Source organism: Pleurodeles waltl, chromosome 1_2 (assembly GCF_031143425.1).
Source record: "Pleurodeles waltl isolate 20211129_DDA chromosome 1_2, aPleWal1.hap1.20221129, whole genome shotgun sequence".
In the NCBI taxonomy this organism is placed as follows: domain Eukaryota; kingdom Metazoa; phylum Chordata; class Amphibia; order Caudata; family Salamandridae; genus Pleurodeles; species Pleurodeles waltl.
This window is the reverse complement of record NC_090437.1, coordinates 850,830,082-850,850,493: the sequence shown is the minus strand read 5'-3', so window position 1 is coordinate 850,850,493 and position 20,412 is coordinate 850,830,082. Positions and strand designations below refer to the sequence as shown.

Genomic DNA, 20,412 nt, shown 5'->3' with positions numbered 1-20,412 from the left:
ACAGCTATAGGACATTGTTTCACAGCACTGTGGTTTCTCCTGGAATAAGGATGCTGGGTAACACATGGCAATGTCACCTTGCATCTTCTCACACCACCACATGAACAACAGAGATTTGAAATTGCTCCACACTTACCACCTACTTGCATGCTCTTGTGCAAAATACACAAAGTTTTAAATGCAATGTAGTCAACTGCTTGGTTCTGTTTTAGGATGCTTATGAACTGAATGGGAATCTAACAAATGAAATGAGACTTCACTATTTCATCTGCTAACTGTTCTCAACAACGCTCCTTTCCTTGCTCCTTAACAGACTCACTAGGTCTAAGGAATGTTTTATCTGCAGTTTACCAACATTCTCTTACTAGTCTTAATACATTGATTTATCTTTGAGGTACAGTAGGTTTTAATATTTATTGCCTAAACTTAAAATATTGTCTGTTTAAAAAAAAATAGTTATGCCTACTGGCTTTTCTCGATTAATGAACTGCCTAATTTCTTGGATTTTTATGGAGGCTATAAATGCGGACTGTGTGATCCACAGGTGAGTTCTTCAATGATGGCATGTTTGGACACGTGGAATCCGCAGAGGATGTTAGTTACATGCTCTGCCCATTTCAGCCATACCAAACTGTCCATTTATCTTTTCTGTCCTTCCTGACACTAGAGTATATAATAGGTGGTAAGGGGGCTCCAGCCCATTCCTTTGTTCAGGGTACATTTCCCTTGCCCAGAGTTAGATTTCCGCCAAACTATTTGCTGTGCGGGAGCAATTTCTTGTGGAAACCGGGAGTGGTGGCAGACTGCAAGAGAACAGATGGTGTGCATTTCTGAGCCCAATACCCATCACACCCAGATCAGAAATTACCAGACTTGGCCCGTGGCTCAGAAGCTTGGGACATAGGATCAGCAACAACTTCTGCTGCACGATTTGAGAATGGCTTTACATTTTGAACGTTGCAGACCTCTTAATGGCTATTGCTTCCCTCCTTGGCACCCAGAGGGGATGCAATAACTGTACCCCTCTGCTTACACTGGATACATTTGTTGTCATTGATGAGACACAAAGAATTGGGGGTAGATGAAAAATTCTGCTCTGCAGGCAAAGTTCGCAGAGGTTTAGCCACTCATGTAACGTGGGGGTTCCGACCAAATTCTGTACTCTACCACATGGTGAAGTTTTTCCTCACTTGGCTCACCAACAGTAAGTTAGCAAGCAAGAATTTTTGTTCCTTAGCATGATTTTTAGATGTTAGGAGGGCTCCCAATGAGATTTTCCCAACATGGGCAGTCATGCGGTTGCGATTGTTTGCATTGGAAAAGCTGTAGTAAATCTATTTGAGCAGCAGTAAAACCAATTCAAGCAACAGTGCCCTCTTGCACGATATGTGGTGTTGTTCACACTGATTTCTCATCACAGAAGAAGCTCCCAGAGCTAAAAAATCATTGTGGACAGCATAACGTACCGGTTTCTGCCTGCTCGCTGAACTCTGTGGAATCTCCGTTTGTATGTAACTCCGTGAGTTTCTCCACCCCTACTAAGAATGCTTGCTTGTCAGTAAAGAAACAGAAGATAACTCAACCTGAGGTGGAACTTCTGGGTGATTGACATTCTCCAGCTAGATTGGGGCTAAGCCTCTACGGTCACCTTGCTGCCATGGAGATACAGCAAATGTCTCTGCAGGCACAAGATGCTGTTCTACACCTGCTTGGAGAAACCTACGTGATCCACTAGAAGACCTATACAAGACCCAGCTGACTGTATGATTTGTGTTGCATGTCTTGATGAACAACGATAGCTAGGAGCCACAAGGCCACTATACCCTAGCTGTGCAGGAGAAATCAAGATATAGCTAACTGTAGCATCTGGGTAGAGCTGTAACATTGCCTGTGGTCAAAGAAAGGTATATATCCAGCTTCAACCCTGACATTTAACTTGCCTGTAGGCTTCATGTGTCCCTTCTAAAAGGTCTAGGAGGCTGTCTGTTTTCACCCTCCCACCATGCGCTTACGTTCTACTGGATGAAGCAGTTCACCAAGATTCTTGAATGGTTGTATCATCATTTCAGTTATTTTCAAGAAGTATAGCTTGTTAGGGTTGCAGTCAAGCCCAACCCCAAACTTACCAGTTCCCAGTTTGGAATGGTGAAAAACCAAAGCTCCAAAAACTGGAGAGGGTCCAAAGTCACTATTCTCCTGTAAAAAATGCCTTGTTCATGGTAATGGGGTCTTGACCAGAGGACAAGGACCCAAATCCTCTAGAAAGAGTATATGGTACAAAAAATAGGTAAAGTCCCACTCAAAACGGTTCTTGACGTTATCAAATTTTTTAAATTTTTTATTTCATTGTTGTACAGACTAAACGTGTTGATTCCATATTATTTAACAAATGTTTTTGTTCAAAGCAAAAGTATTGTCCAAAGCGATGACAGAGACAAAGCAAAGATCAGCCGACACATGTTTCGCCCCCTCTGGCTATATGCGCTGGGGCTTTCTCAAGGCTGAAAAAGAAAGAAAAGATCAATGTCTCTAATAAGGTTGGTCTGATATAATGAAAAGAGAATGAACACCATCAGACACCACCAAATGGTGAGCCAAACGAAGGATCCCGTGCGGAAAGATTTCTGATGTGATTGTCCAGAGTCGGAAAGATTACTGAAACCAGACGTGAAGAGAGTTAGTGAGTGAATGGGGTGGGGTTCAAGGCTAGACTTTTACAACAGAATTAAGACGAAAAGAACATGAAGAGATCAGATACCAAACGTGCTACAAAGTCTATGATTTGTCAAGATCTGTGATATTACGGAAAAAAGAAGTCTGTGAAAGCAGCAAGAGTTAATAAGGCCAAAACGGTAACCAGGGGTCATTCAACTAGTGTCATTCTAGTTTAAAGGAAAAATACAAAAGGAGGTTAATGTCAGATAAACGTAATGGTGCCCTAGTACATCGAGTTTATTATTGAAATCACAAATGTTTGCCTTATCTTTAACGGTATGGTTGCTAATTTTTCTTAAAATTTCTTATCTTTATCTCTCTTTGCTAAGCACTGTTTTATTTTATTTGATATTCACATTTTTATATCCTTTTGGGTAACTTTTGAACTCGATGTACTAGGGCACCATTACGCTTATCTGACATTAACCTCCTTTTGTATTTTTCCTAGAGAGATACCATAAAAGGGCTAGAAACAACAACTGAGAGGCCGTACTGGAAACAAATCCTAGACCGGACACTGACAGAATTGCGTGTGTAACAACACATACATACCCCTATCTCTAATAGGGTACAACATATTGTCTGGAAACACTGGAGGTTATTGAACAGCGGAACCAAACAGTGCCCTGCCCTACTTTTTGCTCACAAACGCAACACTAGGATACGTGATATGCTAGTACATACCAAGGTTCAGAAGTCCATGACTCCACCATAAAAATACTCTCTGTGTAATTAAGCCCAGCGGCACATTTCCTATGTGGGAACTGTGTGGTATGTGCTTTTACCACACAAATGAAGGAAGTAAATATCACAACAGGGAGTCCATGGATACTGAAGGCACTCACTAATTGTAACAGAGAAAACGTGGTATATCTAATCACTTGTCAATGCAATCTGTTGTATGTGGGAATGACCACCAGAAAGATAAAGGTGTGGCTCAATGAACACCGTAGCACTATTAGGTGCAAAAGGAACACCACCAACCACTATTTGGAGAACAGCCATACTGATAGAGAACTTAGTTCAGTGGTCCTGAAAAACAATGGTGACAAGTGTCCCCGATATATCAAAGAAGTTATACATCAGGGGACAAAGATGGGTGTACCATCTAAGAACATGGGAGGTGGGCCTCAATGCCGAAATACCATGGCTCCAATTATAAATACTATCACCTGACTATACTAGTCTAACAACTTGTTTACACAAACAACTCATAAGATGGAGTTCATTCACTTCCCCTAAATTTGGTTTAAATATAATGGGGTAGGAGTCTAAGAACTAACCCTCCCCCCACCTTAAAAAAAAAAAGCCATAGCGAAAATAAGGCAGAAAGAGAGTCAAGCACACTCAATAACTGACTACACCATCTGCGCGCTACAAAAGGTGGATCATTTTGTATCCAATCAGTTAGGGCCAATAATGGACGTGTGAGAATTTTGGCACACCCCGCAACCATGTCACTCAGGTTTCAAAGTTATGAGTTTTCTACTGAGAGTGACGTGGAATTTGAGTACGTAATGACCAAACACTTTAGGCTGGCTTACCTGGAAACCTTTACAATTATTACCTTATCAATACAGTATACAGCAGTACGATACCAGAGAAACAAGTCTTAAACTACAATAACCACATTCCTGGGTCTAAATTCACTTCATAAGCATTTATATTGTTGCGGTATAAAGAAAAAACATTTTTAAAAATCCACATGCAGATACATGTCTTTCTGAACGCGGGATCGGGGACTACCACTCCCAGAACCCTGGAGTTGAAGCCACAGCGGCGCCGATCAGAGAGGGCTTGCCACGCCCTATCATGATGTGTCCACCCAATTACACTCTTACTTGTAGTTTGGGTAGGCGCACCGGAGGAGAATGAAGTGCACTTCAGCAGGCTGCTCCTGTTCAGCAAACGTTTTAATTAAGGCAGCACGTGGTACTCTAAAAAAACGCAGATAGCCCTGTAATGTTTCTACCCATGCACCAGTGCAGGTCTGTAAATGCACATGCCCACTCGCACTTTGAAAACAGATATACCGCGCAGGTTCCCAGCCTGACACAGCTGAATATAATTCAGCACTTACAAGGTAGTAGAAAGCACCCCTGGGGGCTTAATCACACAGACACCACTTAAGATGATGGTGGTTACCTTAAGTCAAACAAAACCAAACACAGATGTAATAACTTAATATTTGAGATGGACTCACAGTGACTCACATGATCATTGGGAGGAAGGAGCCCGTATCAGTAGGTGGACGGCGAAGGATGCACCTTGGTGTAGTAGATGGGTAGTGGTGGGAAGTAATACTTTCTACATAGTCATTTTTTAACTTTTAACTAGCAGGGTTGGCAATCCTTTCTTCTTCCTTATAGTGTAACTACAGGGGTTCCTTAGCTCATTCTCCATGGGGCCCAGATGACCCATAATTAGAGTTTTCTGTATAGGTGTGATACACACTAGTGCTAAAGTGCTTGTTCTCTCTCCTATAACCACTGTAAAATTGGCTTACAGCCAATTTGCACATTTAATATACTAAATCCCTTGTAAAGTGGTACTACATGCTCCTATGGCCTGTAAATTGAAAGCTCCTAATGGACCTGCAGCACTCTTGTAGTGGGCCTGCAGCACTCATTGTGCCACCCATTTAAATAGCCATTTCATTTTAAAACATGTCTTAGGCCTACCATTGCAGCCTGTATGTGCAGTTTTAAACCGCCATTTCGGCCTGTCAAAATAAACCTTTTACCATTCCTACACCTTCCTTTTCAGTACATATAAATTGCCTCTAGGGTAGGCCCCAAACAGCCCACAGAGCAGGGTACAGGTTATTTAAAGATTTGGATACGTACTTTAAAGTTTTACATGTCTACTGAAAGGCCTACCTCTCCACTAGGATAACATTGGGTTACCTTATTACATTTATTAAGTGATAACTTCCAATTGAGAGCCAGTAGGAATGTTGAGTTTTGGGTTCTCCTACTTCAAAGCTGGCACCAGGTAAGAATATTGGAATTGCATACTCTATTCTTCAGTAAACTTCTGGACCTCCCTCTGGAATACTCAGAAGGACTGCTGTGCTGCTCTGATGCAAGAAGGACTGCTACTCTGCTGCCCCGCTGTCTGGGTGAGAAGGGCTGGACCTGAATCTTGAACTCTGACTGAGTGCTAGTTGTCTGGTCTCCTGATCTGCGCCTCAGAGACAGAAAAGACTCCAAGTCTCTTGAAACCTGCACCTGGACTCTATCTGCTGTGTCATAACCCCCCAAGTGGTGCTCCTACAATCCTGGATCCTTGGAAGTAGGACTAGAGGTGCCTTGCCAGCCCAGCTGTGGTCATCATTAAATCTAATGCAAAGCTTCTCCGCACAGCTACAAGCTTTATCGGAAGCAATGTAGAGCCTTGCAGAACCTCGCTGCTCAGCTGCTAGCCTCAACGGAATCGGATACTGAGCTGCGCAAAACCTCCCCAAGCCTCGCACTCACCTGTCAGCCCATCAAAACCAACATGACTATGTGAAGCCTTGCCGCACAGTTTCACTGGAACTGACGCAGTATGACACAACCTGATGCAGAAACTCTCATCGTGGATCTCGCAGCGTCTCTGAACCAACGCCAAATGACCCAAAGCAATGTTGTGCAGACTGTACGCAAGGTACTTTGTTCAGCTGGCCCTAACTTGGTCCCTGTAGCTATCCCATGCTCCATCACAGTTGGCTTGAACTTGTGACCAGTGTGAACAGATGGCACTTTTCTTTGTGCACTGTTTTTCCTAAATCTTTAAAATTGCACATCTCCAGTTCTCCTAATTAGATTTTTTGTCATTTTGGTCTCAAATAATTATTACATTTTACTCAATTTGTTAAAATAAATTGGTGTAGAATGTTTCCTGTGGTGTTTTCACTTTATTACTGATTGTGTGCTGCAGGCATACTTTACACATTGCCTCCAAGTTAAGCCGGACTACCTTTGTGCTAAATTACTAGAGGGTTATGCACAGATTAATTTGGAATTTATTTGTGCTTCATCCTGACAGGAATTGTGGTCACTGCTTGAGTATGGTTTCACCCCGCCTCATCTAGAAACCCATTTACCTACATTTTCAATACACCAGCATGCCGGGCATGTAATTAGAGAAATAAAGTTAGCCTCTAATACCTCATTGGTCCTTTGAGATTTATAGTATGAACAATGAAGGTCCAACTTAAAGGTGTTGGAATGAAGATATAGAATAGATGCAGTATGACTGTTAGTGTAATTTCAACAAAGATGGACTGCCTGGTTGTTGTGTTAAAAGAACAGTGCTTTAGTGCTTAAATAAACACACACAAGTATATACACTACGAAACGTATGTGTAAAGTCAGATTGTGATGCATGCAGCCTGTCGGCAACTTCTGCTAGGCATGAACTTGTTAGTACCTGTGTTCTTAGTGTAATGATTTTCGTATTTTCCTTTGGAAGCTTGCTTGATTATTTCAGGTTTTCACAGTACATTAAAGTTGGTTATAGTGAAAAAAAGGTGTTAGCAAAACCGCATAAGTAGGTTTTTGCTGTGAAAGTATACATCAAGATACTGAGGTCTGATAGCGTTCTGACTGTCCTGGGAAACTAGGTTTGAGAGCCCACCACAGTCAAGGATGCACACAGTGATAACACATTATCTGAATTTAGCCAGCAAGCTGCCCATACATTTGCTGGATTTCTTCAGAGTCAGACTGTCATTAACAGAGAGCCTCTGGGGACATGGGACCATGCTGGCCAGTGGCCATTAAGTATCAGGACTGTAAAAGGTGAGGAGGTCCATCAAAAGTGAAATACGCAAATATGGGCAGAGGATGTGAGAATAATTACCAAGCAGTTACTACTCGCTTCACCAGCATTTGCTGGTTAATCGTGGACAGTCCTTCTTCCTCTACTGAGGCAGAGAGTTTCTTGGTTTCCTGGGTCAGCATCTCTGGACTCCTTGTGCTGGGTGGAAGTGTCAATGCAGGTAAGGCCAGCAGAACTTCACAGGTTTTCTGGTATGGTTCAGATTCCAAACCTGCAGCTTAACTTTCTTAGGAAGCACCACAGTAGGATGCAGGCAGATGTGAGTATAAGTAGCTCTTTCAAAGTTATTCCTGATCCTTCCCCTGTCTTTGCCACTGACCAAGACTCTGAGCCCTTATGGACTTGCAACATCACTTCTGTCTCTTGTTTCTATCTCTGTTTTTGTACGACAGTCTCTCTTTTTGCCCCTCTGTTTCTCTTCCGGCCACTTTTGTCTCTTCCTATGATCATTTCTCACATTTCCCACTCTTCTCTCCCTGCTGTCCAGCTCTGCTTTGCCACCCTTACATCTATCTGCCTTTCTGCTCTAGTGGAGTTGGCGCTACTAGTCCCCCACTGCCTGCTTCTCCCACCCTTTTAAAGGAGCCTTTTTAATGGTGGCCCCGCCTAGGGCATACAATGAAAGCAAGCCTGCCTGAACCACGCCCAGCACCAAAACCTTTTGTTCACTGCAGCTGAAGACGCTACTTGGGTGAAATCCTCCATGCCCTCAACCCTGGATGCCTGACCCCCACTGTGCCCAGGACTCTGCCACACGAACAGAAGGTGGGTCTCCTGCTCCAGTTGCTGCTTCTCCTATCCCCTGCCTCTCACTTCACCACCTTCCTCACCACAGCTCACAAACTGCAACCACAATGCACCCTCACCTGCCTTCTCCTCAACTCGTGCTCATTCGACAAGCAGGTTTGAGACCTCTTGCATGACCTCGTTCCAGACCTCCTCTTCCTCACCGAAACATAGCTCATTTCAGCAGCAGCCAAGGTCATAGCAGTCGCCAGCTTCGACCTCCACCAAACACTTGCAATCATCTTCCACAAGAAAATCAACTGCTCCATCAACTCAGCTCACATCAGCAAGCAGCTAGATCACATAGCCTTCAACATCAGCATCACAACCCTTAGAGATGCACTTCCTTGCCTTTTTTCCCCCAGACTCAGATCAACTTCAGCTTCATGCTTGCAGACATCTGGCCCTCACATTCAGCTCCTGCATCTTACTTGGTGACCTCAGCTTCGGATCTGACAGACCTCCACCCCCCCTAACTCCACTAGCCTCCTGGAGGAACTCTGCATCGTAGACCTCAGACAATGAGCTAAGCCACATAGCCTGGTACCTCCTTGACCCCTTCCTCACCAGCTTTCCCAGCACCATGGTGGACCGCCCACCCTGTTCACATGGATTGATCACTCCCTCATGCACTTCAAACTGGCTCACCCAGCCCAAAACCTACCCACCTAGACCGCCAATGCCGTTGGCATAAAATCCCAGAGGAAATCTGGATCTCCAGTCTCCAGTCCTGATAATAATTATTCTTCTTCCTTCCTCCTCATTCTCATCCTCCGGCTCTCTAAGCATCACTGCAAGCTGTGGTGCCTCTCCCATGACATCCGGATCACCTCGAAGCAACAAACCCTCACAGACTAATCTAAAACAGCTCCAGCACTACCAAAGAGAACTTCATAATGGCGAAAGGAATCTCACCATGCCAGCTCCATTGCCATCACAGGAACTCAGCACACAACTCTAAGACTACTTTACAATCAAAATCAACACCATCTACAATAATTTTGCTAATCTAGCTGGACCTTTCCACCCAGAAAGCTCTTTTCGTCAAGAAGACACCTCAGAAATCGCACTGATCTGCTGCCCAGCCGTCACCAAAATCAAAACCGCTAACACTGAGTGCTTTATCCACTTTGCCAAAGGACTTGACCCCATTTGCACCACCCTCACACCCATCCTTAAACCTATCCTGTGGTGTATTCTATGTGATGATGGATAAATGTCACAATTTTTCTAATCTATTCAGTAGTGAATAAACCGTGCTAGACAGGTGTGAGGATGAAGGTGCAAGAGGGAGAAAATCATTGAGGTCTTCTGATCCTGTTGCAGTAGGCAGTTGACATCTTCCAGTAACTTTTTAAACAAAACATTTTTAGCGATGCAGCACAAGTAACAGTAACTACATGAACACCAAAGATTATTGAAATCATTCCTCCTTCCAGGCTCGTTCTCATTTTATAATGATTATTGTAATGACAGTTCAGATAATGTTCATAACCATTAACCGTTTTGTTTTTTAAGTTAAAGAATTCCCCGATTTCTGTGGTCACTGGATATAATTTACTCAGAGGAAAGTAAAAAGTAGGCTCTGCCCATGGGTGCAGCGTCTCCACCCAACACTGTGGGTGGAGTAGAGTTGGATGTGGAAATTAGTTTACACAAAAGGTGTCTTCAGAAAGCACTAGATTTGAACTGCATGTTTTTTCTTAGATTATGCCCCCAAACAACTAAGCCAAAAAACACAGAGAACCTGGTGGAACAAAGGGAAAGGTGTGTGGTTGAAACAGTTGGTATTTCAAGTTGGGAACTTTTACCCTCCCATTCCAGTATTGGTGACTTACTTGCTCTCCTTTGAAGTTGGCAACATTCATTGTGACAGTTTATTTTGCAAGTATTGGCCTATAATGTTTTGCACCCGATGGGTGACTGGTACATACGTATTTAGAAGGGTGTTATAATAAGTACTTTAAAGAGACTTAGATGAGGATCACATGTTGAAACGAGCTTGTACCCTGCTTGGTACACAGACATGTGCCCCTACACTGAGTGGACATCTGAATGACTATCTGGTATGCTGACTATTTATTTTGGCCCTTGTGTCACGCTGTTCTATATTTGTGCACATATGCCTAGGCTTATTACTGACTGAGGGGTCTTGGTTCTGTCCTGTGATCAGGAATGGGGCACCGCTCATGCCCATATTGTTGACTTTGGAGTCCTCTCCCTGTTGTGGTGGGTTTAGAATGTAGAGTGGTGGCAGCAGCATTTTGTAGTTCACTGAATCAGTGGTGTGACCAGACATATTTTTGTGGGTCACTTGAGTTTGGACCTGCTAGTCCACTTGTGTAAAGTTCTGCTGCTATAGCCTTGCGCTGACATCTCAACTGCGTATTAAGAGTGGTTATGTGCCTAGCTAGTGTTGCGCTTGAATAAACCAGACTATGGAGGCCATCAAGGTGCTTGTTCGTGTGAATTGGCCAGTTTGGCATTGATGAGAGGCTCCAGGACCTCAGTTCAGTAGAGGAGGGACATGAGTCTGTCGTTTTTCAAGGTCAGGGGTTCTGCTGAAGTTTTTTTTTTTTTTTTAGGAGCAGTAGCATGGTAGTGTGTTTGAAGGAAAATGGTGAGAATCCCTTCATAATGGCGAATATCTCTTTGCCAGTTTTAGATACCCCTGGCTTGTCTAACACAAGATGGAGGTTGAGGACTGTGTTCCAAAACAATGGAAGTGTATTCCAGCAGCTGAAGGGAGGCGATTCAGAAATTGTACGGACACTGAAATGATGGGAGAAAAGACAACGGTCCTTTAGTCTGAGACCCTTTGGTTAGCAGGGAGCTGCAGGCTATTCTCCCTGAGCACTGCTATTTGAGGGGTGGGACTGCTGACTGATGTGAAAGGTGAGGACGCTCCTAGATGAAGCTTGTCCATACATCTTTCTCTGGGATGGTTGATTAAGAATGCATCTGAGCCGAATTTACACTACTTCTGATGGCCCTTGAAGCAAGGGGACCCAGTAGCTGGGGAGAGCCCTGGGATGAGGCGTTGTGGAATTGGGGTGGGTGTAGCATCCACAGGAGATAGTAGTACCAGGAGACCCTAATTAAGTGTATTCATTACTTGAGTGTGTAGTGTTACATACAACTGTGTGATTACACTATTTTCTTTCTTACAAATACAATTTCTGAGCTTGACATAAAATTCATAGTGTCTACGAGTGGGTTGTTGAGCTCTCAGTTCGAGCACCCCCGCATTGCATCCCTGAGAATCCCGTGACTGCTCGCCTTTGCTTCCTTGAGATTCAAGTTCGGAAGGAGTCTGACAACATGACATTATTGATACAACAGATGTTACATGTGCAGTTACAAGTGTTAATTATATAACGTTAACAGTTATATCTAACTTTTTACCGTTTCTTTGGGGCTAGTCATGTAAATTCATTCAATGCAGTGCTGACCACGGTGGTGGACTGAGGTGGAGGGGAGTTGTAGATGGATGTTTAGGGTGTCAAAAAAGTGCTGCATGTGTGTTAAGCTCTCCTGCAACATTCTGTGTATGCTCTGCTACGATAGAATGCACCCTTATGTGTCCTAAAACATTTGTACTATATGTTTATTACTATTTTTTAAATAAATTAGTAGCTAAGATTCTTCTGGCAGTAAGCGTTTAGTTTTAAAAATGATGCGTTCAGATATTTCAACATTAAAAACTATTAATTAGTGTAAAAGTGTGAGCTTGACAGTATAAGTCCTCTTTTTATTTTATGACACGGGCAAAATTATCAATGTTATGAAAGTGCGCACACTAACCTAGAATTGACTGCTGCTGCACAGCTTCAAGACAATTTGAGAGCAGACAAAATGCTCTTTGAAGAGTATAATTTTCGAATCTGTGCGGTTTATTAGGGTATAATTCATCTTTATCCTTTGGTCTTTAACTTAGGAGTTCTGGGTTTGATTAAAGTTAGATGAACTCCTTACTCTAACCAGTAACAGGTTCCACTTTTACTAATTTAAATTGCGCAGCTTTTAGTTGCACTTTGAATGTCTTTAGTGTACAAATAATGTAAATGCTATATGATCAAGGAGACATTGAATTTCTGCTTCAGCGTAAAATACTGTATTATCCCAGTTTCCGAAAAATATGGCAGAATAAAACGATTCAATGATATAGTGGGGTTAAAAATTGAGTCTTTTGAAAAAATACGTAGGAGTCTTCTCAGACAAGTTGTTGACCAAACTTTTTTCTTATTTTCGTTATTTCAGGTGCTGCCTGCGGTAAAGCTCCAGGATTCAAACAATTTCATTTTATGGTTTACACATCTTCCCTACATCAAGCAATAGAGAAAGTGGTGGACTGCATTTAATTAAAAAAAATTATACCAATTTTCAGGGTCTTGGCAACTGCAAATCTAGCTTTTTTGTGACAGCACATTAAAGTTCGCTAATTGTGTATCTCTGTATTTCTTAGAATACCACTTTTTCTGTTAATGCTGTAATTTTTAATATATTACAATGTCCTGCTAGTGAAATCACTGTGAGTTTAATCAGTTGTAGTCCATTTGCTCGTACATTCCATACAGAAATTGTTTGTTTGTAAATGGTTTAAGGCTTATGTTGGAGTGAATCAAAGCAAGACATTCCAACTTGAACATGGCTGACATTCCCCACAAAGGCAGCAAATACCGTGTAAATGCTTTTGGCTGGGTTTAGTTCCGTGTTGTGCAGGGATTTCAAGCACAACAACTTAATAGTATTTTAGTCACCTACACTCAGGGAATTTGTAATAGTTTAATTGTAGGTCTGTAGTGAGTAAATTGTTACTCTATACAATTAACATTACTGCTTAATTAGTAATTTCACAAGTTGTGCTATTAAATTTCACGTTCTTCAGAAAAATAGTTCCTTTTGATGATGAATGATCCAGTATCCACGGATCTACAAACATTATTAAAACTGATAAAGACACGAGGCATTTCCTTCTCGTTTTATTGGAAATATGAATTGTACAGAATTATATATACACAAGACAAGATTGGAATTTTGTGAGGCTCGTGGATGAATCAGCACGATGGCAGATACACAGTAACATCCTTCTAAATCCTGCCCATTATGTACGACCATGATGACATAGGGTCCCTGTTTTTTCGTCAGCGCTGATGTGCTCTGCTAGAATGGTGTCCTCAGACTTAATGCAGCCTTTCCATTGCACTAGAGGCACCCTGTTGATGTTTGGGCCATGTGATAAGTGAGCAAGGGTCCTTACCGAATGATGAAAGGTGACAGACCTGCAGCCAGGCAGAATCCTATTGATGGAAAAGTGTCAAGATATGGTGTTTCTCTCTGGCTGACCAGCTGTACACAAGCATCAGAAAATAGGGATCTTTGGGAAGGAATATCCCCATGCTAGGAGCTGACTGCTCGTGCTGTACCCATTCAGATGTTTTGCGACAATCAGCTGAAGATGTCGAGTAGTCAGAACGCTGATGGAGTAGCGGTGCTTAAAGAGCTTGTGCTGTCTGATACCTAATCAAGTGGCATTCAACTGCAAGAGGAGAGCTGGATGAGAATCGGACAATTGTTGATGAGTTAATACCTCCTCCTTTCCCATATGGATGAACCTTTTTGAAAAATACAGGAGTAACTACACAAAAGTGACTAACCACCTGCCTTGCTGAGAGGTCCAGTAAACAGTTTGACACACCTGTTAGGCGGGACCCCTCCACAAGGGCTGTGACTATGTTGTAAACTGCAAACAAAACCCAGCAGACTTCTAGGTAGAAAAACTATCTCAGAGAGTTAGCAACTACATGAGTTCCACACTTCATTTCTAGAGCAGAACGGTGTTGGTGTCGAGCTGAACAGCATGACCTACCGGCATGTAGCGGTACTGCTCAAAATTTTCTGGATCCAGTCTAACCCCAGGGGAATATTCAAAAAGTGAGGAATCCTCCGTTAGATGTCTCTGTCAGAAGCTTTGTTAAACAAAAAAAAAGTATGGGGTGGAGAGGACGCATTTCTACATTTAGGCTTGCGCAAGCTTTGTTTAAATCACATATGACAAGCAGCACTTTCAGTACATTGTTTTTCCTAAATGTTATAATAAGGAGAATGGCTGACACACTATAGGAGACTGACCCTACAAATTTACAGTATTAAATGCCACTAAGGCCTGGGGGTTCTACTGATCTAGGAGAAAGGTGCTCCGAAAAACTGTAGGCTCATATATAGATATGGATTAAACTCCATTTATCCTGCAAGTTTCTGCTATGGTTCCAAAAGAGGAGCAGTGCTGCTTACTTGTCAATTCCTTTTTCATGTGTCCCACAGGTAGCTGGACTAAATAGAAAGATATATAGTGATCAGGTACCATGTCTGCGTAACACTTATGCCTGTGTATGCCTCACCACCTGCATTGGTGACATTCTTGCATCTTCTTGCAACTACTGAAATAGAAGCTCTGTATCAACAGAGCCTCTTTGATGAAGCTAGAGGCAATTGGATTGCCTCCCTGAGTAGGATTTACATGTTAATGAAACAGGGAAACTTGCATTGGCTGAGCTGGAAAGAGGAAGACTTTTGTTGGGAAGGGTGATGCTGAACGCATAGCGGAGTCTTGTAACAGAGCTGATAGCACCACCTCATGATTCTGCCATTTCCTACCAAATATTATATGGTCTAAATACGCCCACATGTTCATAGAAACATGCTATTTTTATGGACTTAATACCTATAGCCAAGCTCACTGCTTGCTGGAAGCTGTTGGTCATCTGTCAAACAGAAAAATCTCAATGCCTAATAGTATTTCAGATGAATTCTTTAAATGCTTCTCCTGCACCAAGACCTTGCATGCAGTGCCTACTGCATCGTATGAAGGGGAGTTTCCCAGAGGTACATGTGAGAAGCACTCATCACTGGTTTTAAACCAAACTATTGTGACTCCTTCAGTGCCAGTATGTAGTAACACAAAAGTGAAGGTACTAGCTAAGGCACTTGCGAACAGCCTTTTAACAATGATCGGGTCTTGTTCACCAAGACAAAAGCAGATTCATGCCACAACAATATACATATCATGTTATTATGTGTCTAATACAGTGGCCCTAGCATTCAAGCTCATAGATCCCTTGGACATTTTCCTAACGGACATTTTCAACCTCACTAGGATTACTTATCCCTCCTCTCAAGAATGAATTCCGACTTGATATTATTCTGTTATGTCTTTTTGATGAAACTGAGAAAGGACCCCTGCATGGCTCTGGAAAGCTGTGCTCCTGTCTTGAATTCCACAAAGCAAGCTGTAATGAGGAGGACCTGGCCTTGCATTTTGGGCTGGACTGTACCCATGGGGAGAAGGATCTTGAGATGGGCATTTGTTTCGCTCAGTGCATTTTTCAAGGCTACAGTAAGATAGGTTGCCGGCAAAAGTGATAAGCTTTGTCTCCAATGTTCACAGAAACATATGCACTCTTACATGGGGATCCTTTCTTGGAACATCAACTGTTTTATTATAAAAAAGACTACTTTGACCCATGTACGTTGGAGGGAGATTCCAGCCAGATGTCCACAGCTGTATGCTGATTGCTTCCCTGCAGCTGCTTATGTAGACTACAGGCCTTTTGCTCCGGTATGAGGGATGATGTCTTCCCAAGGGGAGCCTGAAGGGCAGAATTAGAGAGTTAGAGCTTAACATGCTGTGCTCTAACATAGCTTAGGTAGGACTGTCCTTATAAATTCTAGTGACAATATGGTAGCGTTATTTTTGTGTTTTACTCTCCTTTCATAATCTTAATCCTATTGTGTTTCATCGTCCTAGTTATTACAGTACATGCTTTATTATCTGAGACGCAGTTACTGTAGGAAGCTGGCCTGACTTATAGTGGGTACCTGATGGTACTTACACCTTGTGCCAGGTCCAATTATCCCTTATTAGTAGATTAGTAGTGTTATAGCAGCTTAGGCTGAACTAGGAGACATGCAAAGCTCCTATACCACTTATATAGCACTATATCATAAGAAACACAATACTCAGAGTTACTAAAAAATAAAGGTACTTTATTTTAGTGACAATATGCCAAAAGTATCTCAGAGGATATACTGCCTTAGGAGGTAGGTAAAATACACAAAATATACACACAAACCAAAATCAGGTAAGTAAACAGAAAAATAGGATGCAATAAGCCTAGGGGCAACACAAACCATATACTCCAAAAGTGGAATGTGAACCACGAATGGACCCCAGGCCTAGCGTAGTGTGCGGAGGGTCGCTGGGAGTGTAAGAAAACACTAAGGGTGTCCAAGATACCCCACCCCAAGACCCTGAAAAGTAGGAGTAAAGTTACAGTGCTTCCCCAGAAACACACTATAGTCGTGATAGTCGTTGCCTTTGCAGAATCTCCTGACTGTAAAGCACTGAGGACGTATTCCTGGACCTGAGGACCTGTAAAGGAAGGAGACCAAGTCCAAGAGTCACGCAAGTGTCCAGGGGGGGCAGGAGCCCACTAAACCCCGGATGAAGGTGCAAAAGGGCTGCCTCCAGGTGGAAGAAGCCAAAGATTATGCAACAACAGAAGATGCCAGGAACTTCTCCTTTGCACAGAAGATGTCCCACGGCGTGCTGGAGGGTGCAGAGTTGTTTCCACGCAGAAAGACCTCATACAAGCCTTGCTAGCTGCAAAGGTTGCGATTGAAGAAAATGGGTGTTGCCCGGGCCCAGGAAGAACCAGGAGGTCGCCCCTTTGAGGAGGAGACAGAGGGGGTGCTCAGCAGCACAGAGAGCCCACGGAGAAGCAGGCAGCACCCGCAGAAGCACTTGAACAGGCGTTCAAGAAATCTGAGCACGGTGGCTGTCTCAACACTACAAAAGAGGGTCCCACGAAGCTGGTGGTCAACTCAGCGAGTTGAGCGATGCCGGACGGAGTGCTGGGGACCTGGGCTAGGCTGTGCGCGAACGATTCCTTGCAAAAGTGCACAGAAGCCCTAGCAGCTGCAGATCACGCAGTACACAAGATTACTGTCTGGCGTGGGGAGGCAATTTGGACAGAAGGACCACTGGACTGTCGGGCTCACTTGGATCCAGCTCCTGTGTTCCAGGGACCACGCTCGTCAAGATGAGAGGGGACCCAGAGGACCGGTGATGCAGAAGTTTGGTGCCTGCGTTAACAGGGGGAAGATTCAGTCGACCCATGGGAGTTTTCTTCTTGGCTTCCAGTGCAGGGTGAAGGCAGAGAGCCCTCAGAGCTTGCACCACCAGGAAACAGTCGAGAAAGCCAGCAGGATTAGGCGCTACAATGTTGCTGGTAGTCGTCTTGCTACTTTGTTGTGGTTTTGCAGGCGTCCTGGAGGAGTCAGCGTCGATCCTTGGCAGAAGTTGAAGAGAGAGATGCAGAGGAACTCTGGTGAGCTCTTGCATTCGTTATCTGAAGAGAAACCCACAGCAGAGTCCTTAAATAGCCCTCAGCGGAGGATCGGCCACCTAACCAGGTAAGCACCTATCAGGAGGGGTCTCTGACATCACTTGCTGGCACTGGCCTCTCAGAGGCCTCCATTGTGCCCTCACACCTCTGCATTCAAGGTGCCAGAGGTCTGGGACACACTGGAGGAGCTCTGGGCACCACCCCTGGGGTGGTGATGGACAGAGGAGTGGTCACTCCCCTTTCCTTTGTCCAGTTTTGCACCAAAGCAGGAGCTGGGGGATCCCTGAACCGGTGTACACTGGCTTATGCAAGGAGGGCACTATCTGTGCCCTTCAAAGCATTTCCAGAGGCTGGGGGAGGCTACTCCTCCCCAGCCCTTAACACCTATTCCCAAAGGGAGAGGGTGTAACACTCTCTCACAGAGGAAATCCTTTGTTCTGCCTTCCTGGGACTGGGCTGCCCAGACCCCAGGAGGGCAGAAGCCTGTCTGTGGGTTGGCAGCAGCGGTAGCTGCAGTGAAAACCCCAGAGAGATAGTTTGGCAGTACCCAGGGTCCATGCTGGAGGCCTGGGGGGGGGGGTCAATTCCATGATCTTAGACATGTTACATGGCCATATTTGGAGTTACCATTGTGAAGCTACATATAGGTATTGACCTATATGTAGTGCACACGTGTAATGGTGTCTCCACACTCACAAAGTCCGGGGCAATTGCCCTGAACACTGTGGGGGCACCTTGGCTAGTGCCAGGGTGCCCTCACACTTAGTAACTTTGCACCTAACCTTCACCAAGTGAGGATTAGGCAAATAGGTGACTTATCAGTTACTTAAGTGCAGTGTAAAATGGCTGTGAAATAACGTGGATGTTATTTCACTCAGGCTGCAGTAGTAGTCTTGTGTATGAATTGTCTGAGCTCCCTATGGGTGGCAAAAGAAACGCTGCAGCCCATAGGGATCTCCTGGAACCCCAATACCCTGGGTACCTAGGTACCATATACTAGGGAAATATCAGGGTGTTCCAGTGTGCCAATCAGAATTGTTAAACATGGTCACTAGCCTGCAGTGACAATTTTAAAAGCAGAGAGAGCATAAGCACTGAGATTCTGGTTAGCAGAGTCTCAGTGACAAAGTTAGGCACCACACAGGGAACACATACAGGCCACAAACTATGGGCACTGGGGTCCTGGCTAGCAGGATCCCAGTGAGACAGGCAAAAACAAACTGATACACAAATAAAAATGGGGGTAACATGCCAGGCAAGATGGTACTTTCCTACACCCCCCTTCCCCTCCCCCCAAACGAGGGACAATAAGGCTAACCTTGCCTAGATGAGCCTTCATTGTCTAAGTGTAAATATCTGGAGAGTCCATCTGCATTGGAGTGGGTACTCCCAGGTCTATGTTCCACTGTATAGTCCATTCCTGTAGGGAGATGGACCACCTCAACAATTTAGGGTTTTTACCTTTCATTTGTTTTAACCATAATAGAGGTTTGTGGTCTGTCTGAACAATAAAGTGAGTACCAAACAGGTATGGTCTCAACTTTTTCAGTGCGCAGACCACAGCAAAGGCCTCCCTCTCTATGGCAGACCCATGCTTTTCTCTAGGGGTCAACCTCCTGCTGATGAAAGCAACAGGTTGATCCTGGCCCTCAGTGTTAAGCTGTGATACCACTGCCCCAACCCCCAATCCAGAAGCATCAGTTTGTACTATGAATTTCTTGGAGTAGCAAGGGCTTTTTAGGACAGGTGCAGAGCACATGGCCTGTTTGAGCTCATCAAAAGATTTTTGACAGCTAGCTGTCCACAATACCCTCTTAGGCATCTTCTTACTAGTGAGGTCATTAAGAAGAGCTGCAATGGAGCTATAATTCTTGATGAACCTCCTATAGTACCCTGTGAGGCCTAGAAAGGCTCTCACCTGGGTTTGAGTTGTAGGGGGAGCCCATTCCATAATGGTCTGGATCTTCCCCTACAGCGGTGCAGTCTGTTCTCCACCTACCAGGTAGCCCAGATAAACCACTTTCCCCTGCCCTATCTGGCATTTTGAAGCCTTGATAGTGAGGCCTGCCTTTTGCAGGGCCTCCAAAACTTTCCACAGGTGGACCAGGTGCTCATCCCAGGTGGAGCTAAAGACATCTATATTATCTAGATATGCTGCACTAAAAGCTTCCAACCCTTGCAAGACTGTGTTCACCAACCTTTGAAAAGTGGCAGGTGCATTTTTCAAACCAAAGGGCATCACAGTGAACTGATAGTACCCTCCAATGGTAGAAAATACAGTTTTAGGTTTAGCATCTTCTGATAATTTAATCTGCCAATACCCTGCAGTTAAATCAAAAGTGCTATCTACTTGGCAGAAGCCAGTGTATCTATTAGCTCATCTTCCCTGGGTATAGGGTGAGCACCTGTCTTGGTTACTTGGTTGAGACCTCTATAGTCAACACAAAACCTCATTTCTCTTTTACCATCCTTGCTGTGAGGTTTTGGGACAAGCACCACTGGGCTAGCCCATGGGCTTTCTGAAGGCTCAATCACTCCTAAGTCCAACATATTCTGTACCTCTTGTTTAATGCAATCCCTGACATGGTCAGGCTGCCTATAAATCGTACATTTGACAGGTAAACTGTCTCCAGTATTGATTGTGTGCTCACACCAGGTAATTGTACCTGGTATCAGTGAG

General features: G+C 43.9%; 1 protein-coding gene across 1 annotated transcript in view; it reads left to right on the top strand.

The window, feature by feature from the left end:
* Positions 1 to 13,287, top strand: part of AGA (aspartylglucosaminidase) — a 220,945-nt gene extending 207,658 nt beyond the window's left edge. Inside the window, exon 9 of the mRNA XM_069244707.1 lies at positions 12,586 to 13,287. Within this exon, the coding sequence (XP_069100808.1) occupies positions 12,586 to 12,686 (101 nt within the window). The 3' untranslated portion in view covers positions 12,687 to 13,287. The remainder of the gene's footprint in view (positions 1 to 12,585) is intronic.
* Positions 13,288 to 20,412: the final 7,125 nt, after the last annotated feature.